The 22275-nt window shown below is 39.4% G+C and overlaps 1 protein-coding gene across 1 annotated transcript in view; it reads left to right on the plus strand.

Annotated features, from left to right (window-relative positions):
- LOC101788419 (uncharacterized) overlaps positions 1-22275 on the plus strand; it is a 165395-nt gene that overhangs the window by 19772 nt on the left and 123348 nt on the right. The window contains exon 3 of the mRNA XM_063235128.1: positions 11439-11583. Coding sequence (XP_063091198.1) covers positions 11439-11583 — 145 coding nt within the window. The remainder of the gene's footprint in view (positions 1-11438; positions 11584-22275) is intronic.

Consider the following 22275-nt stretch of genomic DNA (forward strand, 5'->3'; position numbering starts at 1 on the left):
AGTGTGAAGTTTGTGAAGTTTAAGTTTGGAGTAAACCATATATTGATTGCTTTGTGCTCACAGAGAGGGGCAGGAACGGAGGTACCAGACTTATTAGGAAGCTGTTTCATGAGTCCAAATGAATTATAGAGTTTTGAAATAGGATGATGGAGAGAAGCGGAGGAATGGAGGGCTTCAGGGCACGGAAGAATCAATCTGATGAAGAAAGTAAGAGACTTCTATACTGAAAACTGTAGTACTCTGAAAAAGGAGTTCGAAAGGGTATCAAAAAATGGGAAATAAGGGCCGGGGATTTGGCTCAGCAGTTAAGTGCCTGCCTGACAAACACGGGGTTGTGAGTTCAATGCCAGGTACAAAAAAGAAAAAAAAAAAAAGGAAAGGAACACTAACCCTTGTGCTTGGGTAGGAAGAGCCAGTATAGTAAAAGTGGTCTTACTCCCCAAATTGTTACACGTATTTAATGCAATCCTGATCAACATTCCAACAGCATATTTCACAGAATTAGAAAAAGCAATCCTAAAATTCATTTGGACCTTGGGGAGACTTAGAATAGCAAAAACAATATTGGGCAATAAAGTCAAGGCAGGGTACATCATAGCCTCTGACTTGAAATTATACTACAGAGCTACTGTGATAATAGCATGGTACTGGCAAAAAAGCAGACCTGCAGATTGATGGATTAAAAGACACAGAAACAACTCCAAACACACTCAGCTACCTTGTCTTTGACAAAGGAGCCAAACACCTTTACTGGATGTCTTGTTACTTTTTACTCGTTGCTGAGACAAAATACCTGAAGCCCAAGTTGGGAAAGGAAAGGTTTATTTCTTATAGTTTTTGGAGGTTTCAGTTCACACTCAGTTGGCTCCAAGGCAGGCTGGCATGGCTGGACGGCAGTTCATGGCAGCTGCAAACAGCAAGCAGGAACCAGCAAAGAGTAAGACACACCTTCTTCCTGCCATTACATTACATCCTGGCTCCACCCCTATGTGGCTGTAGCACTGACACCATCAATCCAAGCACTAGACAATGAACCATCACAAGTGCACAGTGTAAACTCATGAGGCCTGGGGGATACAGACATCAACCATGACACTGGAAGAGAGGTAGCCTTAATATATGGTTCTGGAAAATGTGGCTTTCCAGGTGCTGAAGATTAAAGCTAAACCCCTATCTCTCACCATATACTAAACTAAAATCGAAATGGAGCAAGCTTTGAATATTAAATCCGAAACAGTGCTAGAAGATAGAATATGTAGAACTCTTGTTCTACATATTTTTAAGCAAAGAGTTTATGACCAAACTCTGTTCATATAGGAACTATTACAAAGAATCAACAACTGTGACCTCATCTTATTAAAAAGCTTTTGCACAGCAAGAGAAATCAGCAGCAAAGTGAAGAGACAACCTATAGTGTGGAAAATTTTTTTTGCCAGCTGTATACCTCAGACAAAGGAGTAATATCTAGCATATATAAAGAACTCATAAAAATCAGAATTCTCAAATTTAAAGACCTGATCCAAAAATGGTGACATTCTGCCTTGGAGCTGCTCAACCATGAGCTGAAGTCTCGGAAACTATTAGCCAAATTAAGTCTTTTCTTCTTTAAAGTGCATATGTCAGATATTTTGTCTCAGCAGTGGAAAAGCTGAATAATACATATGTAGTGGGTGAGAATGAAGAGGAGCAGCTGAATTGCTCTTCTTTCATCTGTCAGCATTTTTATGTTTTCTGGTCTTTACTACAGTGGATCCTTAAGTTACCACTGGCCTCATACACAAATACCTTGGGTTGCAACTGGAATTTTAGGTTTAACCTAGGACCAGAGTCTTGAATTACAACCTGAATGTCAGTCACTTGTGCATTTGCAAACAAAGACTCATGAGGCTAGAAAAGGATGTCAGTGCATGTAAACATCAGTCTGAGCCTGCATGCATGTTTGTAGATGTGATTTTGGTCAGTGCTTTATTTAATCGCTATGATTATTGCTATCAAAATAGCCCCCAAAAAGCTGGAAAAGAAGGTAGGGAAGGGAAGGTAAAGGAAGCAATCACAATAAAAAAGAAGGGAATTGTGGAGAAGTATGAATGGTGTTCATGTGACCCATCTTGCTGATATGCACAGCATGTTGAAATTCACCATCTCAATAATCTTTCTTTGGGGGGCGGGTACTGGGGATTGAACTCACAACCTAACACTTCCCAGGCAAACTTTTGTGCCACTGAGCTAAATCCCCGGCCTACCACCTCAGCAGTCTTATAGAGCCAAGATTTGTAGAAGGACAAAGGCTTACCACTCAAGGCTCTTCTCATCATGGGCAGTGCTCCTGCTCACTCACAAGATTTGGAAGAATTGGCTAAAAATTCCTATGGCTTGAGGTCAAGTTCCTCCAACCTAATAAAACTCTTCTACTGCAGTCTTTTAGATGCTATACACCTGAGGTGTTCCAGATGGTCTCTGATACAGAGTTAACACTTAAAGAGTTCTGGAAGGAACATTACAATATTCTTTCCTGTACAGGGTTAACTGAGAAATCCTAGGCCAGTCTGTCTCTAAGGACCCTGAGATCTGCCTGGGCGAAAGTGTGGTCTAAAATTATACAAGAGAAGCACTTTGAAGGCTGTGTAGAGGCACCTCAGCTTTAAATTGGCCCTGTGGTTGATGACATGGTCACTGTAGCAGAGTCCATAGGCTTGCAGGTAACAGTGATGGTGGGGAACTGGCTGAGGAATACTGAGGAATAATCCACAGAAAAACTTCAGCAACTTCTGGCCGAGCAGCAGAGAATGGCAGCTGAGGAGCTTTCTGAAGAGGAGGGGGAGCATGAACAGTCAGTGTAGCCAATCTCTTCTTCTGAAATAAAGGAAATCCTGAAAAAATGGACAGAGCTACAAACATTTGCAGAGAAGACTCACCCAGAGAAAAAGCAGTCATTGAGTTCACTTGCTTACTGACAGTGTCCTGTCATACTACAGAGCAGTGTTGAAGAAAAGGTAGAAACAGACAAACTAAACAAGTTTCTAGTTCTGAAAAGATTGAGACTTAGTGAGCCAGAAGCAGATCCTAGTGGGCTACAGAGAGGAAGGACACCAGAGAGCCAGATTCCTGATGTTCTTATGGATGGGGATTCTCTGTTCAAACACTAAGCACTTGCCATTTTATCCTGTCTTTCTGCAACCCAAAGATGTCAACTTGAATGGTGAGTGTAGTATGAAATTGTTGTTTCTGGTAAACTAGGCATATTTTATAATTTTTTAGTGACTATAATAGGAAAATTATTGATGTTTCTGTTAAATTACACACATACACCCTTTTGTTTATTATGAAAAGGTTAAGGGTTGCTTTGTAGAACACAACAAAATTATGGGTATTTCCATTATTATGGGAAAAACAGTCTTGACTTACAACCAGTTTGAGTTACAGCCAGCCCTCGTGATGAATTGATTTGTAAGTAAAAGATCCACTGTTATTTTTCATAGTTGAGCATATTATATGTAGATCAGTTCTTTTCTTTGGTGCTATGGGTCAGATCCAGAGCCTTATTCATGCTAGGAGAGCCTTCTACCACTGAACCATATCCTCAACCGATGCACATCAGCTTTTTCATTCAACACTATCGTAAGATTTCCCTTAGGGCTGGGAATTTAGCTCAGCGGTGCAAGCACTTGCCTGGCAACTGTGAGGTTGTGAGTTTGTGAGTTTGATCCCTGGTGCCTACCAAACAAACAAAACAAAAAACCTTTTCCCTATATCATTAAAATTTTTTCATAAGCAACATTTTAAGTAACCATGTAAACTTTCATTTGTTTAAGTATTTAAACAGGTTATTTTGAACATTTACTTTGAAACTATTTTTCCTTTTTAATTCTTCATTTTGAAATAATTTAAAGCTTACAAAAAAGGTTGCAGAGACATTGCAAATAATTCCCACATATCCTTTGGCTAGTCTGGGATGATACCTGCAGATTTCCTTATTGTGAAGTTACTCTTTTCCCCTTTGCAACTAATAAATATTTTCTGAGGAGTTACTTAAAAACCATATAATATACTAGTTCTCATAAAACTTTTACCCATTAATTTTGGTGTTTTTAGCTGCATTATTACTCTAATTGTGGCTAAATGGTAACTTTACATGTCATTATACTGTTCCTTCTACATTCATTAGTTGGCATTTCACTCCAAAGAGAACTTTCTATTAATATTTATGAAGTTCTTATTTAATGGATTGCAATTCATTATTATCATGAGTATTTATCTTGATGTTCAATTGTTCTAGATCTGGCCAGAATATGACCCTCAAAGCTGGCTTTTTTCTTCTTTTGACATATTCTTGCTCTGAGCACTTTTTTACTTTTAGACAGAAGATGATCCAGGCTTATCGCATGCCTGTTCTGCATCAAGTGTGAAGCCAGCCATTCTTTTGGGGATCCCTGCTTTCTGTAACAGTGAATGAGATTTAAAGCCCAACACCTTGATGCTGTATATGCTCATTGCTATTGGATATAACGACTGATTTTGTGTCCTTTTAGTGGACAGATTGAATGTATCCATATATGTGCACATATGCTACCTGCGTCTGTTTTTATTTTTATGTCTTTATATATTGAAAACCATCAAGGCAAGTGTGGTGGAACACACACAGCATTCAGGAGACTGAGGTAGAAGGATCACAAGTTTGAGGCCAGCCTGGGCTGTATAGTGAGATCAAGGCCATCCTTGATCTCACTACAGAGTGAGACCCTGTCTCAAAACCAAGCAAGCAAGCAACCAACCAAACCATCAGTTTACACTGATACCTCCAATTCTGGTAAATACCAAGAATGAATTCTAGTTTTTCCCTTTCCATATTTGTAACTCCCTTCCCCATCACTGGGAAATCCTCCTGCCATTTTAATTATTTCTGTGGTCAGCCCTAAATTTCCTGTTAGTCCATATCCTGACCCCTCACATGGTCAGATGCCCTCCCTGCCCCTTTGCCCTAGGCATGTGTGCCTACCTTGTTTTGTCCCTCAAGCCTAATGCTTTTGAAATTGAGTTATATAGAAAGGAGAAGGCAAGGGCTCTGTGCTTTTTGTGGTTGTATAATACTTCATTTTGTGGGTGTACCATAGTTCATGATCCTCTTGAAGGACAGTTGGAAGACTTAGACTTACTCTGTTACATTGCAAAAAGTGCTGTATGTAATAAATAGTCATTTTGATAAGATTTTGTATTTTTGTCAGTGGACTTTGGAATATTTTCTTAGAAGTGAGACTGGTTAAAGTATAAAAAGCCTGTGCAATTCTGTTGTTACTAAATCTCTTCTACCACTAGCAGTGCATAATTATCTTTTTCTCTGTCATAATCCCATCACTAGAAAGTTTGTCAAAAGTTTGGCCTAGTACTGAATTTGAAATGATATTCCTCTTTTTTGTTTTGTTTTTGAGACAAGTTCTCACTATGTATTTTAGGCTTTGAACTCATTAAGTGGTCCAAACTGGCTTCACATTTGTGGCAACCCTCCTGCCTCAGCCTCCTGAGTGCTAAGATTACAGGTGTGTGCCACCATGCCTGACAGAAATGAGATTTAAAAAAAAATCTTTGAATATTCTTGTTCTTGTCTTAGAGGCTTGAACTTCTGCGTTCTTATTTGTACCTTTATATATTGTCCACTTTTGAAAATCTGTTTCTTCTACTTGCTTCATTTAAAGTTCCCATTTCTAAGTGGAAAAGACAAAATAGTGGATTGGCTCAGCCATGTCACGATCACATTTGTTGAATGAATGAGTAAATTTATTGACTGTTGTGTGTCCACTAGAGCCTTGGGCTATGGTTACTAACAGACTGTGACAGTTTAGATGTCACATCTGCATTCAAGACAGAAGGTGACACCAGCCATTTCAGCCCTGTTCTACAGGGAAAGTAAAAACTTTCCAAGAACCATTGCATTTTTGTAGGCAGTCTGATTCTACCTAAATTTTTAGTTATTTTCAAAAGTTTGATCCTGAAAATACCTGATCCTTTGTCTTGTTGGAAATGCAATTCTCTGATTTCTATTTTATTTTGAAAACATTGTACATTTGCTATTTCATTTTATGTTGTTATTTTGTTACGTTATGTTTTTTACTTTTAAGTTACTTTATATTATTTTTTTATGTTACATTAAGTTATGTTATTTTAGGTACTGGGGATCAAACTCAACCTTGTGCTTGCCAGGCAGCTTAGGCTGCTGAGCTAAATCCATAGCCCTAGCTTTTTTATAAATATAAAAATTAAATATATTAGTAAATAGATTGTGAAAAGCATCCTTTCAAAGCCCACTTTTCAGCAGTAATTGTTTTCAGTAGTTTGGTACCTATTCTTGTATATATGTGCTTTGTGCTTATGTTTTGAATGATGCTGTTGTCCTTGTTGTTGCCAGACATACTAGCCCAGAACTAACTTTTTTGCTTAGCAGTCTGTGCTAGGCATTTTCTCCTTGTTGGTACATAGTTCATGCTTTCTGACTAATGCATCATTTTCTGTACTCCCTGACCTCAGAGTCATCATCAAACTTCTTTCCTCTATGCACTGGGCACTGACCTCCTGCAAACAGCAACATCCAACTCCCTTATCCTTTGCTTCCACTTGAATTAGTTGATAAAATGCACTAACAGTTTATAAGAGGACAAGAGGTGGGAGAGATCATGGTACTCTTTACCCTGCTGTGCACCTTGCCACAGTCCTAGTAGCAGCCATGCTCCGCCTACCACTGCTGCCGCTGGGCAGCCTTGTCTCTCTCTCCCCAGTCAGCTTTTGTTGGCCTGCAGGGATGACACCCTTCTCTCCTCTTGCCCTTTCAGTCCAAAGATTAGAAACAGCTTCTTACCACTGCTAGTCTCTGGGTGCTTGATTTTTCCTTGTGATGCCTTTAAACCCTGCTCACAAGCGGATCACAAGGGTATAAAATTGCTGTCCTTGAACTTCCTCCAGTATCTCTCTGTTTGTGGTTTGCCGTCAGCACTGCCACTGCAGCACTGGGGAGACGCACTGTCATTTGTTTGTTGGCTCCCAGTTGGTGGGCACTCACACTGGTCAGATTGTTTTGCTCCCGTAGTCAGGGCTACTAAGGAGCACCCTGTATGCACCTTTTCCTGCGTGTTGAAGTATTGCTTGAGGGAAAAGCCATAGGAGTGCTGGGTCAGGGTGATGAGTGCTGTAAATTTCAATAGATAACTTCCAAATTGCTCCCCAAAGAATTTACCAACTTCTACTTTTACAATGTGTTGTTTATTTTTTAATAACAAAAAAATTATGGAGGTAATACTTGTGACTGCACGAAAGTGTATAAGGGAAGGTGAAGTTTTCCCCAAGATCACGATCACTTCGCATATTCCCATCCTGTTCCCCAGAGCAACCTGCTGAGGTTAGCTATGTAGCCTCTCAGGCCTGCCTCGCCCTTTTTTATACTTATATGCTTATCATAAGATGAATTGATATATATGTATATCAAGTATTCTGGCATATATTTGTGTGTATCTATATGCGAGAGCTAATTTCTAGGCTCTTCCATTGTCTGTGCCTGTCTCAGTACACACTATCTTAATAGTTACAGCTTTTAGTTGGTTTTGAATTTGAGAAGACAAATTTTCTTGTAAGATATTGTGAAATACGTATTTGATCTTTATCCTCTTTCCTAGCATAGAACTCCTAAGACTTTTGGGATCTCCAGAGTGATCTCTTTCTGGATGCTAGAGAGTTGACTGGGTCTGGCAGCCCCAAGGGTTAGGGTTAGGGCAGGATGGGGTCAGGGCAAGGTAAGGATTTGAGTACGTTAGGGGCTGATCTGAAAGACTTAGGTAGCAGTCATTGCTGGAAATTTCCCCATTGCCCAGTCTTCAGCAAAGGAAGGTAGATTAAGTCAGTCATTCATGACCGCTGATGTAATCAGTAATGAAACCTTTGTGAATAAAGAAGGACAGAGTTCACAGAACTTCCAGATGGCAGAACTCGCGAAGATTCCTCGGTTGGCATCCCCAAAGAAGAAATGGAAGCTCTGGGTCCTTTGTCCCAGCCCTTACCCTATATATCTCTTAATGTGTGTATTTCGTGATACCTTTTATAATAAGCTAGTAAATATGAATAAATGTGTCCCTGAGTTCTGTGATTTGCTCTGGCAAATTGGTTAAACCTAGAAGGAGTTGTGATATTATTGATTTTTTTTAAGTGGGTCAGAACTATAGATTAGTGACCTGGGACTTGTGACTGGCATCTGAAGTGGTTGGAGAGTCTTTTGGAACTGAGCTTTCAATTTGTGGGATCTCATGTTTTATGATTTGTATCTAGGTGTCCCCGCAAAGCCTCCTGTAGGTCATAGGTGGGGCTTTTCAGAGGTGGCTAATGCAGAGTGTGTGATTGATTCATAATTGCTAGGATTGAGGGTGCTACGTTTAAGGGTGGATGATTACTAAATCAGCCCACTGGTTGATTTGGCACTGCCCAAGTCCTGGTAGCTTGGGCACAGTATAAGGAACAGAAAGAGACTTGTCTTGTCCCTTGCTTGTGCCCACAATGAACTGTTTCTTCTCTGCCACCCTGCCTTGGAGCCAGTCAACTATGCGCTGAAATCTCCACAAACTGACCTAAACAAACCTTTCTCCCTTTAACTTTGGGTGTTAGGTACTTTGTCTTAGCAATGAGAAAAGTAACTAAGACAGGAAACTCCAGGTGGATGATTTCAGAAGAGAACTGGGTTAGAGGACACCCAACTGGTATCTGTGACTGGGTCACTGCTTGCTTGATGGGTGGGGACAAACCCACATACACAGGGCCTGCTGTCAAAATGTGTTGTTACCTGTGTACCTGCATCTACCTGTAAGCCCAGCACTTCGCAGTCTGAGGCAGGAGGGTCTGGAGTCTGGGGCCAGCCTGGTCAATGTAAAAGAAAAAAATTGTTGAGGCCGGAAATTTAGCTCAGTGGTGCAGCACCTGCTTGGCAAACCTGAAGTCCTGAGTTCAATTACCAGTACCAAAAAAGAAAAAAAAGGTATTGTGAACATGTAGAGGAAACTGAATTTTGCCTCCCCCGACTACCACCACACTTTTTCTACTTGTTTCCAGATTATTTCATTATTTTTCAATGAAAAAAATTTCTTGGCCTAGGTATGAACTCGTCAGATAATCTGTTTTTTGTTTTTGATACCAGGGTTTGAACTCACAACTTTGCGCTTGCCAGGGAGACCACTGAGCTAAATCCTCAGCCCCTCTTCAGATAATCTTCAGACCAAGTACTATATAAAACAAATCATGGATTTGTGTGTATGTGTGGTGTGTGTGTGTGTGTGTGGTGTGTCTTTTTTTTTTTTTAACTTTTAACTTGTAATCAGTACCAGGGATTGAACTCAGGACCGCCTGCTTGCAAGGCAGGTGCTTATGCCGCTGAGCTAAATCCCCAGCCCCTGTGGTGTGTCTTTTTAAGATAGTGTTTCACTATGCAGTTCAGGCTGGCCTTGAACTAGCAAAGATCCTTTTGCCTCAGCCTCTTGAGTGCTAGGATTACAGGTGTGCACCACCTTGTCCATCCTCAAATCATGGATTTTGACAAGAACTAATTTATCGGGAACTAACATTTTAGGAGGTCAGACACATTTCCAGTATTGAATATTTTTAGTAACCTGTTATGTTTGTTTACTCAGATTTGTCTTTGGCGAAAGCCTTACTCATTTCTTTCCAAGTTTTAAGTATTTTATAGATTTTATTATCATCCAAATGCAATATTTTCACCTTATATTTTCTATTTGGATGTGGAGAAGGCCTACTTTATTAAATTTCCTATCAATTCTAAGCTGACCATAGTGGTCCACTCCTTTATTTCCAGCTGCTTGGGAGGCTGAGCCAGGAGGATCATTTGGGCCCAGGAATTTTAGATCAACCTGGGCAACATAGTAAGGTCTTTTCATAAAAACAACAAAATTCCAAGGTTAGAAATGGAAGCATCCAGTCCTCTCAATTCCTGTTAGGTCCAATGGTTTTTCAGGGGATCCTCTTGATTTTTCTAGATGGACAATAACTTTTCACCTCATTATTATTATTTTTCTTGAGTTTCTTTGGGCCAGGACATCTGGTTTAGCTGGGGGGTGGAGGTGGTAATCTGATTATCGGAGGTCTCCTTGGCTCAAGGTTCACTTAAGGTAGGTTTCAGAGTGTGCACAACAAGATGTCCCACATCATGGAGTGGGAGTGGAGGATGGATTCCAGAGAGCCTCAGGGAGAGAAACAAGGCAGCCTTCAGTGAGGCTGAGAATGACCTGTGCGTAGCACAGGTGAGGTTAGGTGACAAATCTATGGCAAGTGTGCTGCGGTGGCCGTTTGTGTCATTGAAAGCTCTAAAAGTTTGCCATTACTGGGCAAGGAGAAGTAGGGGATGAGTTAAAGAGTAAATCAGGGTTCAGTCAGGTGCTGCCAGGCTTTGGGGCAATTACTTTATTCAGAGGAATGGAGAATTGAATGAGAAGTGTGTTAGGCAAAATGGCCCCCTAAAGATGTCCAGGCATCCACCCCTGGACCATGTAACTATGTTGCCTCACATACAAAAAGGGACTTTTCAGATGTAATGGAGGCTGTGACCCTTTATAGGCAGATTATTCTGGATTATTCAGATGGATCCATGCAGTCACTTGAGCCCTAAAAAACAAAGAACGGATGTCTGAAAGCAAAAGCAGGATGCTTATAAAAGGGTAAATTGGAGAGATTCAAAGACTGAGAGACTCAGTATGCCATGGGTGAGGGGGAGCTGTGTGGAAAGTCAGAGAGGGTTATGGGCCCCTGCCTGATGAACCAGCATTGTTACGGGAGCCTCTGAGCTAAGTCAGTAGCCAGAATGAGCATAGAGTGGATTCTTCTCCAAAGCCTTGAGAAAGATGCCCAGCCCCACCGTCCCTTAGCTTTGGATTTGTAAGACTCTAAGCAAAAGGACCTTGCTAAGCCATACTACACCCAGACACTGGGCTTTGGAACCCTAACATAAGAAATCTGTGTTGGTTAAACTATTAGGTATTCAGTACCTTGTTTCAGCAGTAGTGGAAAAGTTATACAAGGAACTTTGAGCAGGGGAATAACTTTATGGGATTTTGTGTTATTAAGGAGATAACTGTGTGTGCTGTGCACAAAATGGATCTGGACAGTGTAAATTTGGAGGCAAGGAAACTGGTTTTCTGGGAGTACAGTGATGGTGTGGACTGGCATAGTGATGGTGGGAAGGGGTTGGAATTTGAGGTTTATTTGGGGGGCCACAGTTGCCTGCTTGACCAATGGCTGGATGTTTGGGATGAAGGAGGCTGCCTGTGTGACTGCCCGGATGACTGGCTTGGCTGCTGGTTGATGCTGAGGCCTTGATGAAGATGAGTGGCTTGGAAGACGCCATGGCATGACCTCCATGCCTTGATTACTTTAACTTCTAAGATCTATTTTTTCCCTTTTAGATCATGTAGACAATTGTAAATCATGTGAAGATGGGACTCCTGGTATTTGTGCGCAATCTGCTGCTAGCCCTCTGCCTCTTTCTGGTACTGGGATTTTTGTATTATTCTGCGTGGAAGCTGCACTTACTCCAATGGGAAGACTCCAGTAAGTATAGTCACAGGAACAGCCTGTTGCAGGTCTGTTATGCAAGTTTGTCATGCAGCTGAATGCTGTCATAGTTTTCAGAGATGGGCGGTGAGTATAATCTGAACATTTCTGGGACTTTTGATTAGAGATTGCCTAACCTTTTAGTCGCTGCAGGCTGAAAGCACCTTTTTTTTTTTTTTTTTTCTTCCTTCCTTTTTTTAACTGCATGCATGGCAAATCTTAATTCCTTTTTTAAGCCCAGTGAGATTGTGCTGTTATTCAGTTAAAAACCTGCACTACACCCATAACTCTAGTTCTTGAGGTTTTTGTTCTTTTTAATTTCCGTATTGTAATACACTCTAATTTTGCATTTATTGCCTTAGGGTTTGATGTTGAAGTTTTTTTTTTTTTTTTCTTCTGCTCTCAAAACATGTATCTTTACTTTTGAATTTTCTGTTTTCATTTCAATATTGTCTTTTGTTTTCTTTAATGAAACTTTGTCTTAATATTTGGTGTTGAATCTACATCTAACTAAAATTTTGGCTTCTTCTTTTTTTTTTGGTACCAGATATTGAATTTATAATTTCACGCTTGCCAGGCAGGTGCTTGTGCCACTGAGCTAAATCCCCAGCCAAATTTTGGCTTCTTTTTTCCTACTCAGTGACTTCCGATCCTTTTTCTTCCATCTGTGTGTTTGATTTCGTGTGTTACACAATGTACACTGGCACTAGCCTGCCGCTATGCTGAGGCCATAACTTAGGCCCTAACTAGAGAATTAGTCCTGTGAGATAGTTCATTTATTTCTTATGGCCCAAACTACTAAGCAACTTCAAGCCAAGTTTTAAAATAGTGTCTTTTTTTTTTTTACAATGTCTTATCTTTTATTGTTTTACATAGAATTTTAAGTGCTTCTTTAATGTTTAGCTTATAATTATCACTAATTACTTTATGTTTCAAGAATGTATTCAAATTTCTCTGTACTTTTGTTTGTTTGTTTGAGACAAGGACTCATCGTATAATCCAGGCTGGCTTTGATCTTGCTGTGTAAACTAAAGAGGTCTTGAACACCTGCTTCTCCTGTCTTAGCCTCCCAAGTGCTGGGAATACAGGCATGTGCCTCCACACCTGGCTTCACTTGTTTTTAAAGTCAAGGAAACTACCCAAGATAAGCAGCCATTTGAGCCATGCTGTGTATAATGGTGTTTTCTGTATTCAGAATGGTGATTCCTCTGTGTAGAAAATGTGTGCAAGGAACAAAGGTCTCCTTTCTCATAGAAAATATAACAAAGGTTTAGATAACATTTTCCTAGGCAGGGAAAGAAATTCACATTGTGGAAGATGATTGCGGTGGCAGGTATTAGGCAGACAATTCACAAGTTTTATCTTATCTGATTTAATTCTTGCTATAATTCTGTGAAGATGTGATTATATTCCCATTTTCTAGTTGAGCAAACTGTAGCGCATAGTTTAATCTATCAAGGTTATACAGATAATTATTTTTAAAGCTAATGGGAATGGAGTTGAAAACTGAATTTCTAGCTTTAAAACCCACACTCATTTTTTTTGAAGAGTATGATAAATGATGAAGAGAGGATTTGGTTTTCTGTTCCACCTGATAAAAAGAGAAGAAAGGAGCTCAGAGAAGGAGTGGTAGGAAGTGTCAGAAGGAGGGTGGAGAAAGGAAAAGGAGGAACGTAAGAGGAAGGGAAGAGAGGAAGAAAGTCGTCCACAAGAGGACTTGAGAGGTTATTTTGGAGGTGAGGAGGTGGTACTGAGAAGTGCTGTAGGTAAGCTTCAGTAGTTTATTACTAGTTCCTTGCTGTCTTTAGTAGTGTTAGCTAACTATCCAATATTCACAGCATTTCTGTTATTCTGTCTGTTAAGCCTCTTAGATATTTGATTTTGAGTAGATTATTATCTTTTTTAGGGGTGGTACTGGGAATCAAACTTAGGATCTCAAGCTTGCCAGGCGGGCACTGTGCCACTGAGCCATATCCCTGGCCCCTAGTAGATTTTCTATAGCAGTATTTCTGTGCTTCAGTATCAGGACAGAATAAGAGGAGCAATGCTGGGTGGCTTAGTGTCAGAGAGGGTCAAACAAGATCAAGAGGAAGGAGATTCTGGACCCAGATGATTGCTATGTTGTGAATTTTAAGTTATGGTTTAGTAATATTGAAGATGTGATGCTGTCCTTTTTTTTTCTGAGGACCTTAGAAGACACTTTGAAGTTTGAATATAAATGTTCTTAACATTATGAGGTACTTTTTCTTTTTTATAATAATAAAATTTCCTATTGAATTTCTTCTATGATGAGAAAGGAAACTAGAGTTTTATTTACTACATTATTTATCCAGTACTCATTCCTTTGATAGTCCATGTACTGTCCCAGGTAAACTGGATATAGATGAACATACCCACTGTGACTGAAGTATATGGTGAATATTTAAAGTTTGTTTTGTTTTGTTTTTTGGGGACAGTCTCACTATGTAGTTGATGCTGGTCTTGAACTCATGGTGATCCTCTTGTCTCAGCTGCCTGAGTGCTGGGATTATACTTGTGTGCTACCTCATCTGGCTTTAAATTGTTAAAGTTTATTACAGTAAAAGACGCATTGCCCAGGTGTGGTGATGCACACCTGTAATCTGTAATCCCAGCACTCGGGAGGCTGAGGCAGGAAGATTGTTGCAAGTTCGAGACCAACCTGGGCTACATAGTGAGCTCAAAGCCCAGCCTGAATTGCGTGGTAAGACCCTGTCTCAAAAAGACAGACAAAGAAAGAAACAAACAAACAAAGACACATTCTCTTCAAAATATCTGTTCTAAGTTTTCAACACACTTACCCCATGGTCTTTGCTACTTTCCAAAGCAGTTCTGAGGACCTGTGGGTCCTTATCCACCTTAGTCACCAAATCTGACACCTTGCAATTCCTGACTTATCTTCAAAATCATCATAGCCTTGAAAGGTGAATGATTTGAATTGATTTAATCGATTAAGTCAAATTTAAGGGTTTGGTGTTCTTAAGGACACTGGGCAAAATTATACTAGGAGAAAAAAAATTTCAATATTTAAAATTCACAGGGGTTGGTATATAATATACAAGGTACTTCTGCAGTCAAGAAGCAAAGGGCAACAATCTCAGTAAAAAGTAGAAAAAAATTTGATGGGTAATTTATAGAATTGGAAAATTCAGACTAAGCATATGAAGATACAATCAAACTCGTGGGCAAGGGGGGATCGGAGAACATGGCGGACAGACAGCAGCAGCTACTGAAGGCTCTCTGAAACGCTCGGCTCAGAGGCCAGGAATGATGCGGACTAAGGAGATACGAACCAGTAGAGATGTACTCTGCTGACTCAGGAACGAACTGGGCTGAGAGAATCCAACTTAGAATGCGGTCCTGGCGCTAAAATAGGAACAGAGAAGTCTCGGTGTGGAGGCTCGACCGCGCGCCATTGGAAACCGCGATTTGGGTTTCCCGCCGCCCGGCGGCTGGCTGCCTCCACAGCGGCTCGGCAAGGAGAGACGCGCCGAGCTCTGGGAACGGGAGTCTGCGAACGGAGTCGGAAACAGGACGGACAAGGAGGAAAACTGACTGGTGGTGAGGTGAGCGAGAAACTGACTCCCTACCACAGTTTGACTCCAGCGGAGGTTTTTCTGGGCTCGGGCAGTCCTGTAAGAGCAGGGCGCGGTGGCAACCCCAGCCGCACATTCCCCTCTCGGACGGGATTGGTGAAAGGTGCCTGGCCTGAGTGACGCTGCTGGCGGACTCCCTAGGCTGGCCTAACCCAGATCCCAGAGCCTGTCGGTGGCCCGGAGGAGCGACCGACTCCCGCGTAGGCTGCCTCCTCCGCAACTCCCTGGGGCGCAGCGGTGGGCGGGAACAACTAGCCAGCGCAATTTGATCAGGCTGTGGCTGACAGGCAGGGAAGCCGGGCCTCCTATGTAAGATTGCATTTTATAAGGAACAGAAAATATGGGGAAGGGAAGCAACAAAAAAGGCTCCTCGGCCCCCAATCCTGAGAATCAGGCAATAGTGGACACCGCACCAATATACATTAAGCACCATATAGAGAGCCTCATAGACCAATTCAGGAATGAAGTTATCAATGACCTGAAGCTAGAAGTATGCAGAATAGTTAGAGAAATGCTAAGCACCACCCAGGAAAAAGCAGATGGTGGAATGGAAGAACAGAAAAAGAGGGGAGAATTGCTTGATGGAGAAAACAGAGAAAGCATTGAGTATGTGAAGCAGGTTCAAAGGGACTATCAAGAAATTAAGAAGTCTATCCAAGACTGGCATAACAGCTTGAAAGAAACTAAGGACAGACTATCTGAATTGGAGGGCAGACTTGAAACATGGGAGAATGAAATGAAAAACTTCTTAAAAATAACAAAGAAACACACAGCAATAATACAAAGACAAGAAGATGATAAGAGGAGCCATAACTTAAGGATTAAGAACATAAAAGAAGAAGTAGGGACACAAACAAGTGAACTACAAAAGCTACTCACAGAAATAATCCAGGAGAATTTTCCTAATTTAGCAAAAGGTAAAGATACTCAGATGTATGAGGCATACAGGACCCCAGCTACCTACAACCCTAACAGAGAAACACCCAGGCATATAATAATAAAAATTCCAGAAATTCAATAAAAGAACAGAATATTAAAAGCTGTAAGAGACAAGAAACAGATCACTTACAAGGGAATACCCATCAGAATTACAGCAGATTTCTCTTCACAAACCATCAAATCACGAAGAGCATGGGGAGAAATAATTCAAGCTTTGAAAGATAATAATCTCCAGCCAAGATTGATATATCCTGCACAACTGTCCCTGGAAATTGATGGAAAAACGAGGTGCTTCCAGGATAAAGAGGAACTGGGGGAATTTGCAACCACCAATTCAACCCTACAGAAAGTATTGCAGGATATTCTAAAAAAAGAAAAATACAAAGAACCTAGAAATAGTGGCGGGGAGGCCACAACAAATGGAGCAGAGAACAAAATGAAGAAGACAAACTGACAGCTACTGACAGAAAAAGAGCTCAACAGAAATGAGACAGAGAAGATTGGATGATAGGAACAGCTTTTTTTGGAGAAAATGACATCTTAATAGGTAATGCTGATTTAGTACCATCTGGTTTTGAAGTCTCATCTAGCTTTTGTTCTTCTGTCTCCAATGGTCTAAACAGGTTGTATCTTATTGGATTTTGTTATGTACGATAGTATAAGCAAAAACCTTTTAAAGACAAGATTATACAGAGACCATTGTTCATTTTCTGTTAGTCGATTCTAAATGCTCTATAATGCTGTCATTCTCTTAAATGGTTTTACATTGTTTTGATATACTTAATGCTACAGTATATGAAGTTGTACTCAAGGACTTCAGGGAGGGAGTCAATATGGTAACTATTTTTGGGTCAGGATTATCTGGTGGTGAAACACTATTCTGTTTAAATGGTTATGTTTTGATCTGCCCTGTTTCGCTGTTATGCCCTCTTTTTTCTCAATCTCCACTCCATTATTTACTTTTTTATTTTTATCCATTTAATTAAAGGGAAAAATATAGCAGGATATAATATAGTAACCCACTTTGACTTTCTATTATCTCGATTTGAAGCCCTGTATTACTCTCACCATCTTGTTTTTGACTGAGGTTCCTCTATTCTGTTTTGCTGGATAGTATCAGGTTCGAAAGTTTAGGCATCAGCTGAGAAGATAATGAGATTCATTATAACGCCCATTCTCGTTGACTTTTATCTACTTTTGAAGACCTACAATATCTCCAATGTTTTGGTTTTGTCGGTTTTATTCTTTACGGTTTTGTTCAATTGTATTACAACTAATGATATAGGCAATTCTATTAGAAATAGCGGGAGGCATTATGGTAACCATTGTTGATCACCTTGTATTATGTTTTTATATTATCTATTGTGTCCACCCTTTTGACTTGACCGATTCTGTTCTGTTATGTCACATTTGGTTTTACTCTCTTCCAAAAAAGCAGTAAGAACCGTGGGAGCAATGAAACCCAAAATGTGTAATAGTCACGGTACAAAAGAGAGGAAAAGAAAGTGCTCTAAACTATATAACTGCATGTATATTTAAATGTATAAGATAGAAAATGATATCACAGAGTTTTATTGGATCATTGAACAGAACTGTTTGCAGTATCATTGTTGGAATGTCCACTCTACAAGCTTTAATTTTGTGACTTGAACAATTATTTCTAAGATGGCAATATTTAATCCATTAACTAGTGATTTCCTACTGCGCATTTTTTTCTCCTGTAAATCTGTATAACTTGTACCCCTTCACTGTTTTTTTTTTCTTTCTTTTCTTTTCTCCTTAAATAAAAAAAAAAAAAAAAAAACAAACTCGTGGGCAATAAGAAATACAGAAATTAAAATAGTAGCTAGTTGTGCTGGTACACACTATAATCCTAGCTGTTTGGGAGGCTGAGGCAGGAGGACTGGGCAATTTAATGAGATCCTATATCATAATAAAGGTTCTTTAAAAGGACTGGGACTAGCTGGGCGTGGTGGCTCACCCCTGTAATCCCAGCACTTAGGAGGCTGAGGCAGGAGGATCATTGTGAGTTGGAGACCAGCCTGGGCTACAAAATGAGCTGAAGGCCTGCCTGAACTGCAGAGCGAGACCCTGTCTCAAAAAGACAAAAAAAAAGGGGGGGGGGGGCTGGGGATGTACTTCAGTAGTGAAGTGCTGGCCTGACTTGGCATTCAGTTCCCAGTATTAACAACAACAACAAATAGCACTTTATACCTTTTAGATTGACAAGAACTAGAAAGCTGGATAATATCAAATGTTGGCAGCAATGTAAAAATACTGTAACCTCTGTCCTCTGCTGGTGGGAAGATAGACTGATATAAGCATTCTGGAGAGCCTTCTAGTGGTAAATTAACTTAAGTATATGCATATGCTTTAGCCCAGAATATGACTATTCTCCTTTATATTCATCACAAATTTGAGGGTAGCCTGGGCTATGTATCAGACTGGACTCTAGATAGCAAGTATCTATATTAAGAACAAACAACAAACCGAACCCCATCTCCCTCAGAGTTTGAGTGGATGCGGGTAATCTGAGGACTCAGGAGTCTGAGGTAGGAGGATCGATGTGAGTTTGAGGCCAGTCCAGGCTACATAGGGTTTAAGGCCAGCTTGAATTACAGAGTGAGACCTTGTCTCAAATGAACAAAAAGGAAAAAAAAAATAGTTTTATTTCTCTAAAGTAACAGAAAACATCAAGATTCTTAGATAGGCTTCAAAAACCATGAGCCACAAGATTAAAAACTGATAAACTTAACCAAAATTAAAATTTTCTACTCCTTAAAATATGTACTATACAGAGAATGAAAAGGCAGGCCACAGAATAGGAAAAGATTCAGTGCTCTAAATTACAGTATTCAGTACCTTCAACAGTTGTATATATTTGTATCCAAGGTACATAGTTTTTACAACTTTAGTAAGACTCTGTGCACCTTAATCAAAGATGAGTGATTTGAAGACACTTTATAGAACACGATAGAAGAATGACTCAAAGATTTGAAAATATTCTTAGCTTTATCAGTCATCAGGAAGTACAAAACCACAACATCACATTCATCAGAGTAGCTAGCATTTTAAAAACATGATAACAAATTTTTGTCAGGGGTGTGAAACCAGTAGAAGGCCTTGTGTATTGTGATTGCAGATGTAAAATGGTACACCCACTTTGGAAACTGGCTTGGAAGTTTCTCAAACCAGTAAACATACACTTGCCAAATGATACAGTTGCTCTAGTCAGAAGTATTTATGCAAGAAATATCCGTCTACATAAAGACTTGTACGTCAGTGCTGATATCAGCATTATTCCCAATATCCCCAAACTAGAAAATACTCTAAATGTCTATCACTAAGTGGATGGACAGACAAAATGTGATATATCTATCCATACAGTGGAGTACTATTCAGCAATTAAAAAAACAAACTTGAGACATGGATAAATATGAAACTCATATTCTGAGCAAAAAAACCCCAAAAACCAAAACCCCAAGACAAAAAGAGTACATATTCTATGGCTCCATTTATATAAAATGGAAACTAATTATTAGTAATTCAAAAACAGATCAGTAATTACCTGGCGTGAAGAGTAATGGATTGTTAGAAGGGCACCAGGAATTTTTTGAGACTGATGGAAATGCCCTTATATCATATTGATTGTGGTGTTGGTTTTGGGAATGTATATAACTGTCATTTCTTCAAATTAATGAAATTGTTATTTTTCAATTGGTAAGAATTAAACTTGTATGTATAAAAGAATTATGTATACAAACATGTTAAACAAATAGGATGATTGCCTTTGTAAAAGAAAGGTAAATGGTAAAGAGAGGAAATAAAAATTGCAACTCAGTATGATTAGATAATTGTTTTTGTATACCTCTAAATTGCATGATAATTAGGAGAATGGCCTTTGTTAGCAGGGGAATAAGTCCCTCAGGGAGCAAAATGGCCAACATGTACCCTAAGAGCCATGAAACATTGCTGTAAGAAATTAAAGAGTATTCAAATAGCCATATCACGTTCATGGTCAGAAGATGTCATTGTTAAGATATTGAATCTTCCCAGCTTGTTTTAGAACTTATATTCTCAACCAAAATTGCAGAAATCTCAGTTTTTGTCCTTTTTTTTAATTTGGTAGAGCATGACAACTGATTTTAAAATTTAGAATAGGAAACTTAGAATAGTTAAACCTATGTTGAAAGAGAATCAAGTTGAAGCATCTGCTTTCAAAATTCATTGTAAGGCTATAGTAGATAGAATGGTATTGGTATAAAGGTGGATGTATATATCTGTGGGTCAGAAAAGAGTCCAGGCATATATGGCCAGTTGAGTTTTGAAAATATGCCAGAGCAGTTTAATAGAACAATATAACTGTGTTCAACAAATGGTCACAAACAAAAAAAATGAACCTTGACTCATCATCTCTCTCCATATACAAAATTAACTTAAAATGAATCAAGTACCTAAAAAGAGCTAAAACTATAAAACTCATTGAACAAAATATTGGAGAGAAATCTTAGTTACCTTAAATTTGAAAAAGATTTCTTAAATGGGGAACAAAAAGCTTCTTCTTCTTCTTCTTCTTTGTTTTTTTTTTTTTAATTTTGAAGCAGGGTCTCTGTGTAGCTCAGGCTGGCTTGGAACTTGCAATGATCTTGCTGCCTTAGTCTCCAGAATATATCGGCACACTCTACTGAATTTTAAAAATTAATATATTGTACCTTATTAAAAATAAAACCTTGCTAAGTGTGGTGGCCCACTTGTGTAGTCCCAACAGCTTCAGATGCCAAAACAGGAGGATCACTTGAGCCCAGGAGTTCAAGATCAGACCAAGTAATATAATGAGACCTGTCTTTTAAAATAAAGTAGAAGTTTTAGCTCTTCAAAATACACTGCTACAAAATTTTAAAGACAAGCCAAAGGCTGAGAGGAAGTTTTGCAAAAACATATACACAAAGGACTTATATTTTGAGTATGTAATGAACTCATGCAACTCAGAAGGAGATAAAAAAAATCAAACATGGGCAGATACAAAAGACATTTCACAAAGTAGCTACACAGATCAAAAATAGGTAAGTGAAGAGATGGATAACATAATTAGAAATTGGAAGAAAATACAAATTAAAGCCACAGTAAGATATTACACTGAGAAGACTATATCAAGTATTGGGGGTGATGTAGAGCAACCATTCTAGATTTATGCAGCTGATGGGAATGTAAAATGGTACAACAACTTTGAAAAACATTTGACAATGTTTTGAACATTGAATATTCACCCAGTATGCTGCTAGTCACTGCACTCAAAGAGAAGTAAAAACGTACGTCTGTTCAAAACCTTGTCTCTTCAAAACCTTGATTTTAACAACTGTATTTACAATAGCTCAACCAGCTCAAAAGATCCATCAATAGGTAAATAGATAAACAAATTGTGACTTATCCATATAGTGGAACATTGCTATTAAAATGAATGAATTATTGATACACATATGAACGTGAATGAATCTCAGTTATGCTGACAGAAACCAGGCATAAGCATTCATAATACATGATTCCATTTATGCAGAATTCCATAAAATTCAAACTTAAAATGATAAAAGCAGCCCAGTGATAGGTTGTGAAAAGAGGAAGGGTGGATTTAAAGGCATGAAGGAATATGAGATTGATGGATATTAAAATTTAAATCTGAAAAGCTCCTCAAAGCTCATGTATTCAGCTGTGGGGCTTATTGGTAGGGGACTAGATCATGGATGATTCTAGACTCCACCACAGGATTCATCATTGATGAGTTTACAGCTGAAGGTCCTGTTAGAAGGTAGGGCCTGACCAGAGTAGGTGAGTCACTGAGACCATGACCTGGAAGGATGTGTCCTCTTGGGCTCCTCCCTATTTCTACTTGTTGCCTGCTATAGGTGAAGCAGTTTTTCTCCACCACAGTCTTCCATCATGATTTTTCTGCCTCAGAGCCAGCTGACCATGGAGTGAACTCCCTGAACTGTGAGCCAAATAAACCTTTTAAATTTTGTTAAGTGTTGGGTGTTTTGTCCCAGTGATAGGAAAATGACTAATACAGTGTGTTCACTAGCTTAGTTGTGACAGTTTCACAGATTAATGTACGTATGTTACAGATACTGATGAATACATCAAA

Source organism: Cavia porcellus, unplaced genomic scaffold (assembly GCF_034190915.1).
Source record: "Cavia porcellus strain 051 isolate PalLab524CR breed Dunkin Hartley unplaced genomic scaffold, mCavPor4.1 scaffold_25, whole genome shotgun sequence".
NCBI classification, from domain to species: domain Eukaryota; kingdom Metazoa; phylum Chordata; class Mammalia; order Rodentia; family Caviidae; genus Cavia; species Cavia porcellus.